Source organism: Lolium perenne, chromosome 3, assembly GCF_019359855.2.
Source record: "Lolium perenne isolate Kyuss_39 chromosome 3, Kyuss_2.0, whole genome shotgun sequence".
In the NCBI taxonomy this organism is placed as follows: Eukaryota; Viridiplantae; Streptophyta; class Magnoliopsida; order Poales; family Poaceae; genus Lolium; species Lolium perenne.
Window position 1 is genome coordinate 219,313,208 of NC_067246.2, and position 21,700 is coordinate 219,334,907.

At 42.8% G+C, this 21,700-nt stretch overlaps 1 protein-coding gene across 2 annotated transcripts; it reads right to left on the reverse strand.

Annotated features, from left to right (window-relative positions):
* Positions 1–16,809: 16,809 nt before the first annotated feature.
* On the reverse strand, positions 16,810–20,307 carry LOC127343401 (caffeoylshikimate esterase). Of its 2 annotated transcripts, XM_051369531.2 has the most exons (8): positions 19,888–20,306; positions 19,287–19,316; positions 18,817–18,946; positions 18,582–18,728; positions 18,365–18,495; positions 17,805–17,942; positions 17,537–17,635; positions 16,810–17,369 (listed from the first exon to the last, which is right to left on the reverse strand). In XM_051369531.2, exons 1-8 carry the CDS (start codon positions 20,131–20,133, stop codon positions 17,160–17,162), a joined length of 1,131 nt encoding a protein of 376 aa, XP_051225491.1. In that variant the 5' UTR covers positions 20,134–20,306; the 3' UTR covers positions 16,810–17,159. The 2 variants fall into 2 exon arrangements, with proteins under 2 accessions (XP_051225491.1, XP_051225492.1); XM_051369532.2 differs by lacking the exon at positions 18,365–18,495 and having other exon boundaries at positions 17,805–17,935; positions 19,888–20,307.
* Between the last annotated feature and the right edge of the window lie 1,393 nt (positions 20,308–21,700).

Consider the following 21,700-nt stretch of genomic DNA (forward strand, 5'->3'; position numbering starts at 1 on the left):
TCTTTGTGAGTGAATCTTTGGGATCTAGATCTTGGAGAATTTTGTGTTCTCCTCTTTGTTCTTCCTCTCTTATTCCCCCAATAGCTTTTGTAGCTTTGTTGGAATTTGAGAGAGAAGGACTTGAGCATCTTTGTGGTGTTCTTGCCATTGCATTTGGTGCATAGGTTTGAGTTCTCCATGGTGATTCGTGGTGGTGAAAGCAAGAAGGTTGTTACTCTTGGGTTCTTGGAACCCTAGACGGATTCTAGGCATTTGTGGCGATTTGTTGGGAGCCTCCAATTAAGTTGTGGATGTGTGCCCCAATCTTTGTGTAAGGCCCGGTTTCCGCCTCGAAGGAAATCCCTTAGTGGAACCGTGACCTAGGCCTTTGTGGCGAGGGTCACTGGAGAATAAGGTGAGGCGCCTTCGTGGCGTTCGGTGTGTGGTGTGAGTACCGCATCTTGGGGTGAGGCCTTTGTGGCGTTGGTGTGCATCGAGCAACCACACCTCAAGGTGAGCCTCTTGTGGCGTTCGGGAGCACTAAGCCACCACACCTCTCCACGGAGATTAGCACTCTGTAAGGGTACATTGCCCCTATGTGTGGTTTTGGTAATTAATGACAACCCCTATGGACTAATGTTTTCATTGAGTTTATATGAAGGAATATTCCATAGGTTCTACTTGTTCTCCATGTGTTGGATTCAAGTATGGATGCCATGAAAATAAAGATATACCTTGTGTATTGGCATCAAGATCATCGATTTGAAGATACATATGTGATATGATCAAGAAGAAGAAATGAAGATGGTGTTCTTATGTGGAACCCAATATTAGCCATGCTCTATCTCAAGTGAGTATGAGAAGATACAAGGTTGAGTTGGGCAAGTTCAAGATGAGCATCTTGAGTGGATCACATGCTTGAAGCTTGCCGTCCATTTGGTGATAGTGGACATGTGAAGATGTGCATCAATGAAGCTTTCCCATCATAGTGTATGGGGGAGCATTTGTGAGTATACACGAAGCGACAATGATCAAGTGATGGGATGCGCAAGGCAAAGGTATGACCTTGATAGGCTTTCCTTTTACCGGTCTCGAGGTGGTTGATGGGAGACCGGATTATAGGATAGATAGCCGCACTATCAAGAGGGGCTTTCGGTTGGTTAACTTGATCACATCGTCTTAGGGAGATCAATCCTTGCATGCATCGCATATTCTTATTGCTTCTTGGTATTTCTCGGTGTGAGGTTCTTGAGCTTGTTGCTAGCTTTACAACAAGCCCAAGTTCATCGAAAACGGAGTTCACATGCATCTTCTATTGCGTTTTCGAGGTTGGGTGATTTTACCGGTTATTCATGATATAAGGTTTTACCTTTTATATTCATGATAAAATCCCCTCCTACAGATTCTTGGGTTTTCACTTTCTATAAGATAGCATTTGTTGTTATCTTCCAAACAAAATTGGTTTCATGCGATTCGGAGTTCGGGAGCAATAGTTATTAAAGAAAAGGGAAAAAGGAAAAAGAATAAAAAGAAAAAGAAAAAAAAAGGGGAGGGGCAGCCGGTCGGCCGGCCAGCCGGGCCACGCGCCGGCCCACCCGGTCGTTGACCGGCCGGCGCCATTGCCATCCGGCGATTTCCGGTGGGCACGGCGGGATACTCCGGCCCAGGCGCCGGTTTCCTACCGGGCCGCCCGGTGGAGGCCCCGGCCGGACCGGCCTCTGCGCCGGCTGGGCTTCAAGCCCCAGCGCGGCCCACCTGCCCCGCGCTCCTCCCTCTTATCCGCCGCCCAGCGCGGCGCCTCCGATCAGGTTCTTTGGGCAGTCGGACAGACCGCCCGGCCGGGCTCCTCGGTGCCCGGGCCGGTCAGTCGGCACGGCAGCAACCGGCTGGGCTATTTTTTAGCTCGTTTTTTATCAGTTTTTCACCTGGTTTTTTCCCCAACAGCTCTATTTCTCCCTTTGCTATAAATAGGCTTCTTCCACCTTGAGCCAAACCAGTTCTTCCTATTCTCTCTCCTCCATTGCTACTATTTGAAGAACTTGCTCTCCCCCTTGAATCCTCCAACCATTCTTGCTCATATTTGAGGATTTGGGAGAGGGGATCTAGATCTACACTTCCACCGATCGATTTCTTCTCTAAGTGAGGGAAACTCTTGGGATCTAGATCTTGGAGTCTTTGGTTGACTTTCCCCCTTGTTCTTCCTCTCCAATCTCATCCTAGCATTTGTTGCTTTGGTGGGATTTGAGTGTGAAGGACTTGAACACCTCCGGTGTTCTTGCTTTGCATCATTGCATAGTGTTGAGCTCTCCACCACGATTTGTTCGAGTGAGAGACCGTGAGCTTGTTACTCTTGGAGGGTGACCTCCTAGTTGGCTTGGTGATTGGTGCTCCGGTGATCTCTTCAAGAAGATTGTGAAGAGGCCCGGGCTTCTCCTTCGTGGAGCTTGTGAAGTGGTTGTGGAGCTTGCCATCTCGGAGCGGAGGAAAAGCTAACCATAAGGAAAGGGCCATTATCCTTCGTGGGTGTGGTTCGGAGAATAGGGTGAGCCTTCGTGGCACGGGGAATCCTTCGTGGGACCTCCACTCCTCCAAACGTGACGTACCTTGTTGCAAAGCAAGGGAACACGGGAATACATCCTCGTCTCCGCGTGCCTCGGTTATTTCTATACCCGAGCTCTCTTTCCTTGTGATAGCCATCGTGCTTGAAGTACATATATCTTGCTATCACTTGTGCTACATATATCTTGTGCCTATCTTGCTTAGCTCTAGTTGCTATTGTTACACTTAGTTGAGCTTAGCATATTTAGGGTTTGTGCTTGTAAACTAAACGATAGTTTAATTCCGCATTCATACAAGACAAATCCGCAAGAGTTTGTAATTGCCTATTCACCCCCCCTCTAGGCGACATCTCGATCTTTCAATTGGTATCGAGCAAGGTCTCTCCTTGTTTAAGGCTTCACCGCCTTGAGAGTAAAGATGTCGGCTAGTATAGTGCACAATGACACAATTGTCTTTAATGGCACAAATTATCTTTTGTGGAGAAATTGCTTGCTTTGTAAGCTTCGGACCTTGTGTCCACATATAGAGCAATTTCTAGATGTCGGTTTTTCTCCTCCGATGGATTCTCAAAATCTATCTTTAGAGGATGAGAAAAACTTACATCTTGAAGCTCAAGTATCTAATGAGCTTTTATTCTCTTTGAGACCCGATTTTCGTAGGTTCTTGATATATATAAAGCGAAAATCGTCTCATGAGATGTGGATCAAGCTTAAGGAAATGTTTGGTGGATCCACTTCTCAATTGGTCGGTGGTGTCTCCGAGGAGCTCTCTTCCCCTTCACATCATGAAGAGCTCCATGTTGCTTCCACCTCCGGTCGTGATGATATATCATCTTCTTCCACTTCACCAACGTGTTGCAAGACACAAGGTAATGATATGGTGAGTGGTGAGGGAAATTGCAATGTTGATATTGTGCTCAATAGTGATGACTCTTCATCTCTATCTCATTGCAATGTTTCCTCTTTGGACTTAAACACATCTAGCATTGAAAATGACCTACATGCTTGTGTTGTTAATCCTTGCATATCATGTGTAAATTGCTTACATAGATCTCATGAAGATATGCTTACCTTGTCTTGCCCCCATAATCAAAATGCTTATATTTCCTCTAGTTGTTTGTTGACTAACAATGTAGAGGAAACCGAACACTATATGGATCAAGACATGTTTTCAAATGAGGATTCAAGAATATCTTCATCTTCATTCTCCGGTATGCACATGTGCCTTATGGCAAATGGATCAAAGGTATCTCCTACTTTGACTCCTAACACTTCCTCTAATGATGAGAGTGATGATGATGATAATGATGAAGAATATAATACCTTGGTGCATAATATGGCAATGATATATGCTTCTCTTCATGGTAATAAAGAAGCTCGTGCTAATCTCGAATACTCTATGGATATCTTGAATAAATATAAGGAAACCATAGTGAAGTTGGAGTCCCATGTTGAAAATGAGGAAATGAGATTCACTCTCCTCAAGCATGAGCTAAAAGATGAGAAGCATGCTAATTTCATGCTTACACAAAAAGTTGAATCCTATATGCATGAAAATGAGAAAACTATTGTTGATGCTTGTGCTACTAACTCTAATTCTTGTGAAGCATCGACCTTAAAGGAGAATGTTGAGCTAAGGGCTCAACTTGAGTTGCTAACTAGCAATTATAGGGAATTGGAAGAAAGTCATAAAAAACTCTCAAGCTCTCATGATGAACTTCTAATTTCCTATGATGGGCTAAAGTTAGCTCATGAGGCTAGTATCACTAAGGTAACATCTTGTGAGCCTCATGTGGACATTAGCACAATCTCTACTACAAATGCTATATCTTCATGTGCTAGTCCTTGTAATCCATCTAGTCAAACTAGTGATACACCTTGTGTTGGATTACTCACTTTGCCTTGTTGCTCTAACAATGAAGCTTCTACTTCCTCTAGTACTTGTATTTCTACTAACCATGTAGAGGAAATAAAAGAGCTCGAGGCCCAAGTCCTTTCTTTGAAGAAAGACTTGGAAAAGCGTCATGAAGGGAAATCCGCACTTGACAAGATGCTAAGTGTGCAACAATCCCCCAATGACAAGAGTGGACTTGGATTCAACTCCAATAACAAGAACAAGTCCAAGAGCAAGAGCAACAAGAAGAAGGGCCAAGACAAAGTCAAGGATTCGGCCAAGTTGGTTTGTTTCAAGTGCAAGGTTGAAGGGCATCATGTTAGATCATGCCCATTGAAGAAGAAGAAGAAGCATTTGAGTGAGAAACAACAAGGGAAACGGCCACAAGGTAAAGGTCAAGCTCATGCTCGACCTCAAGTTGAAGATAGGCCACTTCCCAAGAAGAATCAAGATATTGTTCCCCAAGAGAAGAAATCAATAAAGAAGAGAAAGGGGAACACTTGCTACTTATGCCGTGAGAAGGGGCACTTTGCTTCTTCTTGCTTAGGTGGTACCTTATCTAACCCTATAATTGTTGATAATGATTATTCTCTAGGGAAGGATAAGGATGGCAATGTGTTTGCCAAGTTTGTTGGAACTCAAAGTGGTTTCAAGAAAAGAACCATTTGGGTTGCCAAGCCTATTGTGACTAACCTCCTAGGACCCAACTTGGTTGGGGACCAACAATCTCAAACTTGATCAATAGGTACATGTGGAGGGCATTGGAGATTTGGCTACTTCATGAAGAATTAAGGGATCTTCATATATTATATTTTGACCAAACCAAGTCGTATGGATTATCATCTATATCTCATAATCCAATGTTCCTCCTTGCGGTAACTTATACTACAACTCTTCATGTTTATTGTAAGTTACTTGCCCCTTTGCATGTTTGGTTTTGTACCAAATATGTGTATGTATGTGTTGTGTCTTACTTGCTTATTTGTGTATTCAAGTATGTTTGTTTGACTCACCATATACTTGTATATTGCTTTGAGCCTAATGCATCTTGATGATATCTTATTTGGCTCTCTTTGAAGTGATTAATGGAACATCCCATTTTGGGGGAGTGATATGCTTTGTGCATCTCTCTTTCTTTAAAATGTGTGTACATGGGTACCACCACTTAGTATCGATATTGCAAGATTATCTAGTCACTATGTGGTGTGCCATACTCATGAGAAATTCAAATTCTAAATATCCATTAATCATCTCTAGTTGAATTTTAGTTGCCTCTTATTTAGAAGAAATGTTTTATCACATTATGGGGGAGTAATATGTTTTGTACATATCACAAGCCTAGAAAATGTGAACATATGAGGTTATGCCACTTAGAGTTGATGCTCTTAATTATCTTGTTCATAGGTGGCATGTTTGCTCAAACAAGCTCCATTCCTAATAAAAATATTTTATTACTCATCTTGTGGGCTTTTGTTTGAATATGAAATTCTTGGTGCGGTTTTTCCTCAAATACATATCTCTATATCTTATTTGGGACACCGTTTGCTTCAAGTTATTCCAATCATTGCCGTGCGTGATTGTGTGACTAGTTGAAGCTATCAAGAATCTTCATCCGTGCATAGTGCTCAATTCTATATACTTATCCTATGCCTTTTATTGTGAAGTTGATCCTTTCTAACATTGTCAATACTCCACAGGAAATTATTTCCAATATACTCATTGTCTTTGACAATTGATAACCTTGTATGTGGTTCAATTTTTGGATCATCTTCACCTTGGATTGTTTCTTATTGCCTTATTTTACTTCCAACAAATCTTTGTTGCTCCCATGTGTCTTCCTTGTCCCTTTGAAAAATGTTTTGATAAATTCTCTTGATTCATATCAAGTGTTTGTTTTGGAAGACAAACCTTTTCCTTACGGTACATTGTGCCATTGTGAAAAGTGTATAGGGTTTGGTTTATCTTATTTGAACCTTGCTCTTTTGGGGAGTTTGCTATCTCATTCTTTCTTACATGATTTATTTGCTTGAATGAGATAAATCCTTGAGCATGTTTGCTTTATTTCATCCGTTATGCTCAATGGTTTCTTCTTAGTTCATTTGTTGAACTTTGTTGAACAAATCTTTTGTGATTTGCTTCTTAGATATAACTTGGACAACAAATTTGTTTTGTGGCACCTCTATGCCTTATCTATTTCTTTTTGGTGTTTTGTCCAAAGTATATCTCTCTTGGATCTTTAAAGGTTTTGGTGCATGCTTATATGTAATTTGTTTATACTTGTAGCATGCTTGCTTTCTTTTGATCCATTATGTAGGATATACTCCATCAAATCCTAAATGGCTAAGATGTGCATGAAATTCAAACTTCATCTAAATATGCACATGTTTATATGGAGTGTGTCCTATATATTGTGGTTAGTCTAACCATGTTGGACCCAGTAAGTTTGGGGACCAAGATGTACTTGAATAATGTTTTAGGTACATTGGAGATGCAATGGAGGCTTGTCTCATCTATAAGGAAGGTGTTATCACCATATGAGAATTGGAGTCAAGCTAGGATGATCAATGAACTCTTATCTACTACATCAAGTCATTGCTATCTCGGTAACAAGTATCTTATTCATGCACTCTCATATAGCATCCAACCTCTTGTAGGTTGTATCTTGGCATGAAATTATTTATTTCGAAAATATTGCGGTTCTTGAAAAACCTTTTTAAAGTAAAACTTCTTATTGAACATTTGAGTAATTTGAGAAGATGCATATGATAGGTTATATATATATATCATATTTTATGATTCACCTATCACAAATATGCCCTCTAGCAATTTATTGCATATCAATTCCTCAAAGAGCTCTTGTGTGCAATATTGATGTATTTGTGAAATAAATCCGTATTTGTGATACTTGTTGCCTTTCTCAAAACACTCCAACTAGCTCTACTTCCCTTATTGTTAGTTGTGTTGTTTTTGAGGTTTAACTTGGTTGAAGTTCATTCATATACCATAAGTGAAAATTGAAGCCATAGGCTATATATGCTTCTTAAGCAAACATCTTTTGGTATATTTTATGACTTCATCTTGGATATCTCGTCTTATCTATTTTGTTAACCTCTTGTGTGTGCATGTTTCTTTATGGATCACTTTGTCCACTTTAGAAACTCATATACATAAGAGCGTTAATCCATCATCTTGATATCCTTGTTCTTTGCCGACCATCTTTTACCCTTTTTTGTTTTTAGTGGGTTGGTAAAGAAAATTTATGAGTGCTTGTTTTATCTACTTTCTTCATGCACTCATATCTCGTAATTGTTGGACTAAAGTTGTTCTTGATAAGCATACTCTATTTATCTTAGTTGTGTTCTAAATGATATATAGGGAGTGAGGATTCCATGTTTGTGCATATTGTATTCAAATGCAAACATTATAAATTGTGCACGAACCTTGGGGAGCTTTCTTATTTTTAGAAGCAATATATCTCTCTTATCATGATATCTTTATTTGTCCAAATTGGATCTTTGATTGCTTGCTTTATTTGTTGAAGCTCACTTCACCATGTTATCTTTATGCAATCTTTGATCCTCAATATAGTTTGACTCCCTTCAAGTATTCATCATTGGATATGTGCACTTGATTCCACTCAAATTATGAGAAGTGCACACTTTGGGGAGGAACTCACATTATATTGGCCTTCTAAATTTTTTTTTTCACCCATTTTGACAATCGATGCCAATGGGGGAGAAGTTTAGAGGGTTTAAGGGAATGGTTTTATACTTAAGCTTGGTTTGTGCTTAAGTGTTTTGCCTCTCATGCATTCATTCCATATTTTATGTCTTGCATGGTTGTATATATATAGTGGAAACTATCCCAAAGGTTAATCTTGACAATGTATGCAATGAATTCATGTTCATCACACGTGCATACATTGTGGGGGAGTTTCTCTATATATATTGGTTCTACTCACATCCATTGCATTTGTTGTAGTTGTGTGAGTAGAGTCGGTTTTGATATGGACTAGTAGCTTTGTGTTACTTGACCATATCAAATACAACCTCTTGTATACAACTTATTCTCGGATAAGTTGCGTACTTGTCACTAAGATTCATTATATAAACCCTCTTATTGTGGTTGTCATCAATTACCAAAATGGGGGAGATTGTAAGGGTACATTGCCCCTATGTGTGGTTTTGGTAATTAATGACAACCCCTATGGACTAATGTTTTCATTGAGTTTATATGAAGGAATATTCCATAGGTTCTACTTGTTCTCCATGTGTTGGATTCAAGTATGGATGCCATGAAAATAAAGATATACCTTGTGTATTGGCATCAAGATCATCGATTTGAAGATACATATGTGATATGATCAAGAAGAAGAAATGAAGATGGTGTTCTTATGTGGAACCCAATATTAGCCATGCTCTATCTCAAGTGAGTATGAGAAGATACAAGGTTGAGTTGGGCAAGTTCAAGATGAGCATCTTGAGTGGATCACATGCTTGAAGCTTGCCGTCCATTTGGTGATAGTGGACATGTGAAGATGTGCATCAATGAAGCTTTCCCATCATAGTGTATGGGGGAGCATTTGTGAGTATACACGAAGCGACAATGATCAAGTGATGGGATGCGCAAGGCAAAGGTATGACCTTGATAGGCTTTCCTTTTACCGGTCTCGAGGTGGTTGATGGGAGACCGGATTATAGGATAGATAGCCGCACTATCAAGAGGGGCTTTCGGTTGGTTAACTTGATCACATCGTCTTAGGGAGCTCAATCCTTGCATGCATCGCATATTCTTATTGCTTCTTGGTATTTCTCGGTGTGAGGTTCTTGAGCTTGTTGCTAGCTTTACAACAAGCCCAAGTTCATCGAAAACGGAGTTCACATGCATCTTCTATTGCGTTTTCGAGGTTGGGTGATTTTACCGGTTATTCATGATATAAGGTTTTACCTTTTATATTCATGATAAAATCCCCTCCTACAGATTCTTGGGTTTTTACTTTCTATAAGATAGCATTTGTTGTTATCTTCCAAACAAAATTGGTTTCATGCGATTCGGAGTTCGGGAGCAATAGTTATTAAAGAAAAGGGAAAAAGGAAAAAGAATAAAAAGAAAAAGAAAAAAAAAGGGGGAGGGGCAGCCGGTCGGCCGGCCGGCCAGCCGGGCCACGCGCCGGCCCACCCGGTCGTTGACCGGCCCGGGCGCCATTGCCATCCGGGCGATTTCCAGTGGGCCTGGCGGGATACTCCGGCCCAGGCGCCGGTTTCCTCTGAGCCGCCGGTGGAGGCCCCGGCCGGACCGGCCTCTGCGCGCCGTGGGCTTCAAGCCCAGCGCGGCCCACACTGCCCCGCGCTCCTCCCTCTTATCCGCCGCCCAGCGCGGCGCCGCTTGATCCGGTTCTTTGGGCCGGTCGGACCAGACCGCCGGGCTCCTCGGTGCCGGGCCAGTCACCGGCTGCAACCGGCTGGGCTGTTTTTTAGCTCGTTTTTTATCAGTTTTTCACCTGGTTTTTTCCCCAACAGCTCTATTTCTCCCTTTGCTATAAATAGGCTTCTTCCACCTTGAGCCAAACCAGTTCTTCCTATTCTCTCTCCTCCATTGCTACTATTTGAAGAACTTGCTCTCCCCCTTGAATCCTCCAACCATTCTTGCTCATATTTGAGGATTTGGGAGAGGGGATCTAGATCTACACTTCCACCGATCGATTTCTTCTCTAAGTGAGGGAAACTCTTGGGATCTAGATCTTGGAGTCTTTGGTTGACTTTCTCCCTTGTTCTTCCTCTCCAATCTCATCCTAGCATTCGTTGCTTTGGTGGGATTTGAGTGTGAAGGACTTGAACACCTCCGGTGTTCTTGCTTTGCATCATTGCATAGTGTTGAGCTCTCCACCACGATTTGTTCGAGTGAGAGACCGTGAGCTTGTTACTCTTGGAGGGTGACCTCCTAGTTGGCTTGGTGATTGGTGCTCCGGTGATCTCTTCAAGAAGATTGTGAAGAGGCCCGGGCTTCTCCTTCGTGGAGCTTGTGAAGTGGTTGTGGAGCTTGCCATCTCCGGAGCGGAGGAAAAGCTAACCATAAGGAAAGGGCCATTATCCTTCGTGGGTGTGGTTCGGAGAATAGGGTGAGCCTTCGTGGCGCGGGGAATCCTTCGTGGGACCTCCACTCCTCCAAACGTGACGTACCTTGTTGCAAAGCAAGGGAACACGGGAATACATCCTCGTCTCCGCGTGCCTCGGTTATTTCTATACCCGAGCTCTCTTTCCTTGTGATAGCCATCGTGCTTGAAGTACATATATCTTGCTATCACTTGTGCTACATATATCTTGTGCCTATCTTGCTTAGCTCTAGTTGCTATTGTTACACTTAGTTGAGCTTAGCATATTTAGGGTTTGTGCTTGTAAACTAAACGATAGTTTAATTCCGCATTCATACAAGACAAATCCGCAAGAGTTTGTAATTGCCTATTCACCCCCCCCCCCTCTAGGCGACATCTCGATCTTTCACACTCGCAAGAGTGTGAACTTCGGGATAAATCATCGTCTCCCGCGTGCCTCGGTTATCTCTATACCCGAGCTCTTTACTTATGCACTTTACCTTGTCATAGCCATCGTGCTTGAAGTTATGTATCTTGCTATCACATAGTTGCTTGTATTGCTTAGCATAAGTTGTTGGTGCACATAGGTGAATCATAGTATATAGGCTTTGGGCTTGACAAAGTAAACGCTAGTTTTATTCCGCATTTGTTAAGCCCATCTCGTAAAAGTTTAAATCACCTATTCACCCCCCTCTAGGCGACATCCGTGTCCTTTCAGTAACCCTCCCACTAACTGATGCCATCAGATATCAACTTATTTACGGACAAAATGCCACCGAGTATATATAAGAAAACCCCTTCACAAAATCCCCCCCAATCCAACCCCATCCCCACCTGTCTCTCCCGAGCCGCCCGCACCCCCGGCTAGGGTTCGAGCCGCCGCCGCCGGCCACTTCCGGATATTTGTTGATGTATGTTGTTGTTAAGTGCTGCTGTTTATATGCTGTTGTTTATATGCTGTTGTTATATGCTGCTGTTTATATGCTGCTGTTATATGCTGCTATATGCTGATATGTGCTGATATATGCTGCTATATGCTGATATGTGCTGCTATATGTTGTTGTTTGCTGTTGTACTAGTGAGAGTGACAGTGGAAGTGATGATGAAGTTGCTAGGGATGCTCAATCAAAAGAAGACGAGCTGATGCTAATGGTTCGTTATTTTATTATGAACCATGATGAGAAGCACTTGAACAAGAAACCGAGGAAGGTACCATTATGCACCGGTCAACAATGGGTCTTTGAAAATCTTAGCGATCCTGCAGATTGTTACTCCATGTTCAGAATGTATCCTCATTGTTTTCATGCACTTCATACCACATTGGTTGAAGAATATGGATTGAAGTTAACACGGAAAATGTGTTCTATGGAGGCTCTTGGTATGTTCTTATGGATGGTTGGAGGCCCTGGACCAGTAAGTCAAGCACAAAATCGTTTCAAGAGGTCTAAAGAAACAATTCATCGTAAATTCGATGAGGTGTTGGAGTGCTTGCTTTGTTTGGCTACGTATATCATTAAACCAAGAGATCCAGAATTCTCCACTTTGCATTCAAGGCTTCAAGACTCGAGATTCTATCCCCACTTCAATGATTGTATCGGTGCAATTGATGGGACACACATACGTGTTGTTGTCCCCGCCGATGAGATTGTAAACCATGTGGGACGATATGAAGATCCGACGCAAAAAGTGATGGTTGTGTGTGACTTTGACATGAGATTTACATCAATAGTTGCCGGATGGCCGGGGTCTGCACATGACACAAGGATATTCAAAGATACCTTGATAAAGTATGAAGAAGAATTCCCACATCCACCCCCAGGTTAGAAATCTTGACAACTGACAAAGTGTGGAAATGATACAATGTTGATTTCTTTGCCTTGCACTAACATGTTTTTCTTGTAGGAAAATATTACAAGGCCGCAAACCAAGTGGAAAAGGAGAAGTCTTTAACCATGCACATTCATCGCTCTGAAATGTCATTGAGCGAGCCTTTGGTATCTTGAAGATGAAGTGGCGTATTTTACTACATATCATAAGTTACCCAATTCTGAAACAAACACACATCATTGTTGCATGCATGGCACTTCACAATTGGATAAGAGAGAGTAATCTACATGACAAAGAGTTCTACAAGTGTGATCAAAATGAAAACTATATGCCGGGAAACATACAACCTGAACCATTTGTACCACTTCCGGGAGTTCAGTTGGGTGTTGAGCATGGAGACATGCATGTGATTCGCGAAAATACTCCGGATGGTTTGATCGGAGATGTGTAGCTAGGTTGGTTACAATGACGTCTTACCTAGCTAGTGTCCAAATGAATCTCGTTTTCTTTTGTGGCGCGATGTATCAGAACCAAATGTTGAACCTCCTACTAATGGTAATATTGACCATAAAAGTCTATTATGAAAAATCAAAGTATTTATTATGATTTAATTTTATTTATTATAATATTCTATTACGAAGTAGAAAAGAATGCTTAACACAGTGATAAGCATATTATCATGATCAATGTAATTCATGGAAATACTTGTACATCATCTTCAGCATACAAGGGTATTTCAGACAATCACCACCAGCTGCATGTCCACAAGCCGTCCTAGAAGCAGGATGTCAAACAGCATTTTTATATTTCACCAGCTACTCAGCTTCAGCTGCTTCTCAGATCCTACTAGCTCCAACTGATTCTCGTTCAGCTGCAACCCAAACAAACAGGCACTAAGGAGAGACGAAGTCACTTCACTGAAACTAGAATTATCCACGAAGGCATAACAGAAAGAAAAAAATCTAGAAGCTAACAATCTTGCTAGGAGCTATGTTAGTTTACAACTACACCCGCTTGTCTGGCTTGGGAATTTCCCGGATCCTATTCTCTCGTGTCAACTTTTATTATAGATGAATAAAGAAGGATCTGATTCTAAAAAAAATGGCCACACGAGCTAGTAGTAGTTTTTCTTTTCTGTGATAAAGATAGTAGTGTAGATAGAATATGTGGTGCAAGTTGCATTTTTCTATTTTCATTTTTTTACTAACGTGACGCCCAGCCAACTGACCAAGCGTCTGATCAATCCAGCGTCAAGATTTGTGTTTGTTGTGCGCGATGTGCAGTTTTTTTTGTTGGGGTCGTTGTTTTACATACTAGGTGTTGCGTTGGGTTTTTTTCCATCTTGGCTGCTAGTCATCATACTCTGCCCTTCTACGTCTCCTCTAAAATCGCAATTGGTCCATGGTGCAAATCGTGCTCCGGCCGACCGCCTGCCAGGAAGCTCTACCTTCCAATCGGCTCTAGCTGCGCTCCAGCCGCCGCCCATGAGCATGCACGCCGTGTCCATGCTCGAGGCCATCAAGAGCCGCTGCTTCGCGGACGGATTTGGTGAGGTCTGCGCTGACGAACTCGTGGAGATGCTGGTGCTTGTCGCCTACCTTGTGCTCGAGTCATCTGCGGAAGGACGACGACCAGCTCACCCGCGTGTCTGACGGCGGCACCGTCGAGTTTGGAGAGCGAGCAACGCTCACTCAGCGATCTTCCGGCTTCGCGGGCGGCCGGCGCCATGGCCAATTCGAGCAGTAGCAGCAGCAGCGCCGCAGAGCGAGTCACCAACCACCACAACGACTTGATCTCCGCTGCAATTTACTAGTAAATAGGGAAAGGGGAAATAGGGGTTGTTGTGTTCTGGAGAGGAGATGATATGGAGGAAGACGGAGAAATTGTGTTTCGGCTGGAATGGAATGCATTTATTTGCTCAGTTTTTCACTCGAAAGAATCTTGCTGTACAAAACTGCTAGTGTTGTCCTCTGGTTGTTTGCAGTTGTTTCAGGCACAGTGCTCGGTTGTGCTTGGACGCCTGCTTGTCAGGACCACACAGATGGCAGAGTCGCGCAGCAACGTAAAGTGTCTTCATTCATTCTGTAAAGTGCTAACGGATTATTGGATGCCGTTAGACACGTGTCGAGTACTTGGGGGTGCTCACGTACCCCCTGATCACCGGGCTTCATCCATAAGATGATAACTTAGTTTTTTCGGTTGCAAGTGGGCTCAAATTATTTTCAGTTGCAATTAGACTTGCAACTGATATTTTTCAGTTGCAATTGGGCTTGCAACTGAGATTTTTCACTTGCAAGTGTGGTCGCAACTGAGATATTGCATAGTTGCAAGTACGGTCACAACTGAGATATTTTAGTTGTAAGTAGAGTCGCAACTGAGATTTTGCAGTTGCAAGTAGGGTTGCAACTGAGATTTTTCGGTTGAAAGTGGGGCGGCAACTGAGATATTTCAGTTGCAAGTCAAGTCGCAACTGAGATTTTTCAGTTGCAAGTGAAATTACAACTGAGATTTTTTTGGTTATAATTAGGGTTGCAAGTGGTTTTTTCTCATTTGTAAGCGGTGTTGAAACCGAGTTTTTTTTTTTCAATTACATGTGCGAAATTCCTTATTAGTTGCAACTAAGATCTGGTTCCGTACGTAATATAGTTTAACTTTTTCCCTTCTCGATGTTTGTGTGTATCATTCAGTACCTTGTGTTGGGGTTACATAGAAAATTGAAAATAATGAGATGCCACCCTATATACAATGTACCGCACGACGACCCAACATGAAATATCTTTCTTGGAGCAGTGGTGGAGCCAGAAAAGAATAGGAGCCAGGACGAACCATAAACTAAGCGAAAAAAGGAGAATTTTAATGACATATTTAGATATATATAATCAAAATACTAAATTGATAAGTAGATTCATACTAGTTCGAAAGCACAAAAATTTAAATGAAATATGATAAGTAATTGCTCACTGGATAATACACGAATCACAAACAAGATTCTAGATATCCAAATGCTCGTTCAAACACCAAAAATGGAACCTGCAAAATTAGAAAATCAGAGTAAAAATTACTAACATAAAGCTATAAATACTTATTCACATTAGAAGGCATGGCACATACGATTTAAACACTAATGGCACCATGGTAAAATCCCTTTATGACTCTCGAAGGCATGAAACCTTCGAGTAATAACAATATCGTCAAGTGATTTGAATATCTCTCTCTCTCGGTGTAAAATATCATCAATTGATTGAACCAATCATCCTTTATCTTGTTGCACAATTTAGACTTGATAATTTTCATCGCCGAGAAAGCTCTATCAACAGATGTCGTTGGCACCAGCAATAACAAAACAACTTATTTTGATTCCTCAATTGCACGAGCCAACTTATTTGCCTGTCTTTGACTTTTGAAATCATCACAATGCCTAACACAATTATTGTGCCCACTATCCAAACCAACAACATGCTTAGGTAAGGCTCTATATCCAATCACTAAAACCAGTATTAGTGGAGACTTCAAAGCCAAAGTGTCCAGCCCTTCCAGATTGCTTAAATAGAAAATAAAAGAAACTATAAGCTGCATCCCTGGACTCACTATGTTCTATCCAATTATATCTTGAGTACCATGATTGAGAAAATGCAATTGAATGTGTACGAGCAAATTTCAATATTAACTGCGTTGGACCCTTCAATATTTATGCCCTTCTAACTTTGTCTTCAACTTCTCGAGCATATTCAATAACTTGTTTCCTAAAAGCAGGATCACATAAAATTTTGGCACGATCAAAATTATTATTGTTGGCAACATGAACCGTGGCTCTTGTTCTGGCTGCGCAACATGAACCGGTGGCTCTTGACGGACCCATATTTATAACGTTGTATTCGTGGGTCCAGATTATAGGCCTGTGATTCATTGTGTAATCAAGCAAAACTATATTGGTAGCCACGGTGGACCCAAATGCTCCTAAGCCCCGGCACGTACTTGCTTCCAGCCAACGGCGCGGCTTGTTTTGATCAAAATTTGATGAAAATTTGACCGGGGTCATAGTGTATCTAGATTTGATGAAAATCTTGGATCCGTCACTATGGTACACGTAGTACTCCATCCGGTCTCTTTTAATTGACTCGAATTTAGTACAACTTTGTACTAAATTCAAGTCAATTCAAAAGGACCGGAGGGAGTATATTTCTTTCGGGAGGATGACTAAAACGGCATGTTAAGTTTCTGAAAGAAATTTCAAAAAAATGATAGCAGTTGTTTGGTCAGCCAGACTGGTAAAACATTTCTTGCTAATTTGTGGTCAAGAAAACGGACTTGGCCTATATTAACTCCGAATGAATCTCCGTTAACTCGCTGTAGGAACAGCAGAACCCATGCCGCAGGCTCAGTTTTGTTCTCTTTGTGCTCTGAAGTCTGAGCACCCTAAAATGAGAAAACAGTTTTAAAAAGATAACAACAAATACATCAAAGAACAAAATGATAATAATGATATAGCCTGCTGCTGACGGAATCAAGTTGTTGACAGCTAACAAATTAACGTAAGCATGAAGGTGGAGTCTCAGAAAACGAGATAAACAATCCATGTACTCTACATCATGTTTCTGAAACTATGGCAGCAGTGACTTTCATGCTCGCCCCAGGCTGAAGGCCTCGAAACTGCGTTTTATTATTTGACCCATCCAATATTTTTTTAGAGAAAAGGCAATCACTTGCCTTGCTTTATAAAGAAAGCACAATATAGTGGGATCACCAGTTATCCATCCAGTATTAAGGGGACTAGAATTGTGCCAATGAATAAGACCATGTACATCCGTACTCAACAGTGTGAATCCAGCCAGGAAATGATGTCGTTGATGGCGGTTGAAATACGATCGTCGGGTTCTCCCTCTAGGATAGAGTGGTAGGCACCTTCATAGAGCTTGAGGGTCTTGTCTTGCGTACTGGACTTCTCGTACAAGAACTCGCTAACGTGAGGGTCGGTTACCTGGTCTGCTGCTCCATGAAGAATCAGCAACGGAGAGCAAATCTGTGAAAACATGTACGGAGTCAGAATTAACATGTACGGAGTGTTTTATATTTCTACGCACTTGAATAAGAAGAAATGGCAATGGTTGCTTCTAGATCCAGGTTAGGCCTTAAACAACATTAAGAAGTAAATCATGTAGGAGAGATATAGGTGCAAGTGATACTGACTTTTTCCAACTGTGATTCAATGTCCTTTGTAGCTTTCAAAAGTTCAACTGCTGTCCTTAATCTCATCTGGTCATTATATGAAATCGCATTGTACTCACACTGAAAAGCAAAAAACAGAGAGGTTCCATAGTGTTTCAGTATTTCGCTAAGAATTTTGGCACAGAGAAACCAATGAATGTAGTACAAAAAACTGGTAATGTGCCATATGCTAGATATTATATTACAGAGAAACAAACTAAGCTGAAGAAAATTGGTCCAAGGGGCTTACTAATTTTCTTTTCACCGGATCTCTAAATCCCAAATCTCCAATGTCTTTTTGTGGAAATAGCTTAGCTTCTGGAAGAAGGCATGATAACATGCTCAGTGCCTTCAACACTGGCACCGGTGGTGTTACATCTTCTGAAATCTTGCCAAATAGAAGTCAGGGCCTTAAAATAAACATGTTTAATGCATCCAATAATGAAGACAAGGAAATATTACGTATATCCATTGGCTTAAACACGCGCAAAAATAGTTGTCATAATCTTAGCAAAAATGGATATCTTGCAAGAAATTACTTTATATTTCAAGTTTAAATTTCACGTTAACTTCGTAGCATGGAGTGCCAAATCAACACAATATTTGGCGATATAGTTGATGGGCAGTCTTGTTCTTTATCATGGATCCCTTCAATTACAGGCTGTTAAAGGCGAAAATCTACATAACTTTTTTTGTGGGTAACAAAAGCACAAGTCACATAACTAAAAAAAAATGCAGCTTAGCTCTAAAACAAGAGAATGGAATGGGACACCAAATTTGACGAGTTTCATCTATAGTTCTATTACTAACCTTGCACATAGGTGCAACAAGAAGCACTCCATCCCATTCTTTTGGCTGCTTCAAGTGTACTTTCAGAGCAACAGCACCTCCCATTGACTGCCCCAAGAGAAAATGTGGCAGCTCACGCACGTCCGCCCTGCCTAAACATTAGAAAAAGTTGCAGTATGATGCAAAGAATATATTATTGCACTACAGACCTACTGTTAGTCTACTGAGCATCACAAACCTCTTATTCTTGCATATTGCTCAATGACATGGTCCACCATTCCGTCGAAGCTTGCAATGTAGCCATGAAGACCATACGATAATCCAAAACAAGGATAATCCATAGCATATACTGCATATCCAGCGGCGGCAATTCTCTTGGCGATCCCTGATATTTCCAAGCTAGTAAGATATACATAAAGAAGCAGGCGAGGGAAAGAAAACTCTAAGCAGAACATAATAAAAGAAGTAATCACCTTCAAAAAAGAAAGTGCAGGTATCCCCATACCCATGGCAGAAGAAAAGCGCTGCCTTGGTGGCAGTGCCCTCCCTAGGCAGCCAACTCTTCCAGAAAATTTCAACCCCCTTTGAATTGATCTCCAAATTCTACGGACACAAGTACTATCACTTGTCACACAAAGGAAAATCAACTACAGAACAGTTCATCAAGATAAAAAAAAATGCTTGCTATTGTTAGTTTCATTTTGAGGCTAACTGCAAGTAACATATTATGCCGGTCCCTGTACATTTCTTAGTTTCCTCAATACAGTACAAGCGTGTTCCTGGCATTACCAGCTTAAGGTAGCTTTCTTTTGATGGCTGCCATCATTAACAGGTTTACAACAGAAAAGGATGCCTGTGTCCCAGATACATTCCATTTCTGCTAGGGAACTAGTTGAACCAAATAGAAGGGAAGGTCTATTCAGAATCTCTGTCACGTGCTTACCTCCTCCATCTTGATTCCCTTGGGAGCCATCTGCAGAATGAAGAGTATGAGTCAAAAGGTTAGTTAAAGTAAAGTAGGACGAACTCACATTGCATACTAATTGAACATCATATAGAGGAAATATTCAGATATAGTATCAGGACTACCGATTGAACTATAGAGTAAGTACCCTTTGTTGGCATACACTACAGAACCGGTCACCTTCGGAGCGAGTTCGCCTACTTTTAAACACCTCAAGCAACAGAGCAACTACATACTATGTGCATTGGAGCGTAGTGCTGCCCATTTCTATTTGCATTGAATCGTAGGATGTTGCTAACCCGGACATGAGTGTCACACACGCAGTGCAACCATACAAATTACACACACACCTCGAATTCACGATTAATTTCAGATCAGAAATGGTATATTTGAGTTATACTCTGGACTCTGGAAGACATGACTTGAAACAGAGGAATGTTTGTCTACTTCTAAACTGGCGCTACTTTTGAGTTTGACCATTTGGATCTTATAAACTGAAGCAAGCGCATGGTGAGCTAGCAACAGGATCAAAGCCAGACGTCCCAAGCGAATGGGAAGAGGGCAAGAGCATAGAGGGAACCTTGAACAGGCAGTGGTCGAGGGTGGGGAGCACGGGCGCGAAGACGTCGCGCACGCGCCGGCGCGCCGGCGCCCAGTCGAGGCTCTGCGCGGCGGCGGCCCTGAGCTCCTCGCTCGCGCCCTCCAGCCTCCGCAGCGGCGCCCTGGCCGCGGCGACGGTGACCGACCCGCGCCTCCCTGTCCCCGGCGGCGGCGCCCAGGCGCGGCGCGGCCCCGCGACCCGCTGCAGCTGGGAGATCGCCGCCATGTGGGGTGCTTGGCCGACAGGTGCTGTGGGCAGTGGGCGCTACACTCGAATACCTAGAGATTCCGGGAGCAAAGAACGAGGGAAGTTGGCGTCGTGCTCCTTGTCGAGACGCCGGCTTGGAGCAGGAAGAGGGCTTGCCCTTTGTTCCAGGGTTTGACCACCCCGCCACGTGCACTGAATGACTGGGCTTTGCTTTGACCGCGACTATGCTCACTTCGTTTTTTCTTTATTTACTGTATAATAGTGAAAGAATTTGGTGGTCAACTTAATCATTTTTTTACATCTAACTTTTATTCACTAATGGAAACTGCTGGGCGTCCCCCGGGGGATCTGATTCCCCAGCCCCCGGGTTCCCAGCCGTCGGATCAACCATTTTGACGGTTAGATTTGCATGTAGCAAAAAAAATCTCCGGTAGCAAAAAATCACCCCCGGCAGCAAATGACTGAAGCAAAAAACGGTTCGTTCAGAATAGAAAATAAAAAGGCTGACCTCGCCGGAGACCTCCCCGGAGACCACGTAGCAAACATATTACGCAGATGTAGCAAAACCGCAAATAAATTGTAGCAAATTTTTTTATTCATATGCTGCAAATCCTCTAAGACATCAACGGAGACATCGCCCGCAGCAACGCCGTCCGAGGTTGCAGCAACTCCGTCCGTCCAGGACAGCAACGCCACAAGCTGCTAGTAGCAACGCCCTATGCCTATGGTAGCAAAAATCCAACCCTCCGTCGGTAGCAATGCCAGACACCTTAAAATAGCAAAACCGACCTACGCAGGTAGCAACGCTGGAATATGGTTGTAGCACGGCGCCCGGAGCATGGCTGTAGCACGGCATCAGTCACTGGTAGCAAAAAGCCGTCTTCGGCCGCCTCCTCCACGTTCTCCTCTGGCCATGGCGCCGTCCGTCCTTGGCCTCGACATCCAGGTACTACATAAGCGGAGCCGCCCCATCTCGCGAGTCTTTGGTCGGGGGAGGCGGCCGTGCGCATGAGAGGCGGAGCTCGGAGTGGTGGCGGACGAGGGCGCGGTGGCTGCAGCGGAGGAGGTCGGCGAAGACGGCGGCCATGCGTACGGGAGGCAGTGCTTGACGCAGCGGCGGGGCTTGGCGTGGGTCGGGGCGGACGAGGGCGCATCAGCTGCAGGAGGAGGAGGTCACTGGAGGGCAGCAGCCGCGCGCATGGGAGGCGAACGAAGGCGTGGCGGCCACGCGCAGCACAAATCTAGATGCAGCCATGGTGATACGGTGGAGAGGAAGTAAAAGAAGATAAGGCAGAAATATTTGTGCGGCGTTGGTTTCAAAGGGGCCCACCCATGTGCGTGCGTGAGGACTAACCATGATGCAGCACTTGCGGAGACGAACAAGAAAAGTGGGACTAGCGACACGTGTCGCGCGCTGAAGGAGGAGGTTGCCAAACGTTCCGTCCCCCGGGGGAATACAATCATTTTCCTTCACTAATTGAACAATCCGAGAAAAACACAGAGTAATGCCAAAGTCGCATTTAACTGTTAAAAAAATGTTTTTTTTTGAAACGTTAGGCAAAAGATTTGCCTTTCCATTGATTAA

Coding starts and splice junctions, on each gene's coding strand:
- LOC127343401 (XM_051369531.2), bottom strand. CDS start 20,133: ATGGCGGCGATCTCCCAGCTGCAGCGGGTCGCGGGGCCGCGCCGCGCC. Junction 18,947..19,286: donor AGGGAATCAAGATGGAGGAG/GTAAGCACGTGA, acceptor TTGTGTCCGTAG/AATTTGGAGATCAATTCAAA. Junction 17,370..17,536: donor TTGAATCACAGTTGGAAAAA/GTCAGTATCACT, acceptor ATGTTTTCACAG/ATTTGCTCTCCGTTGCTGAT.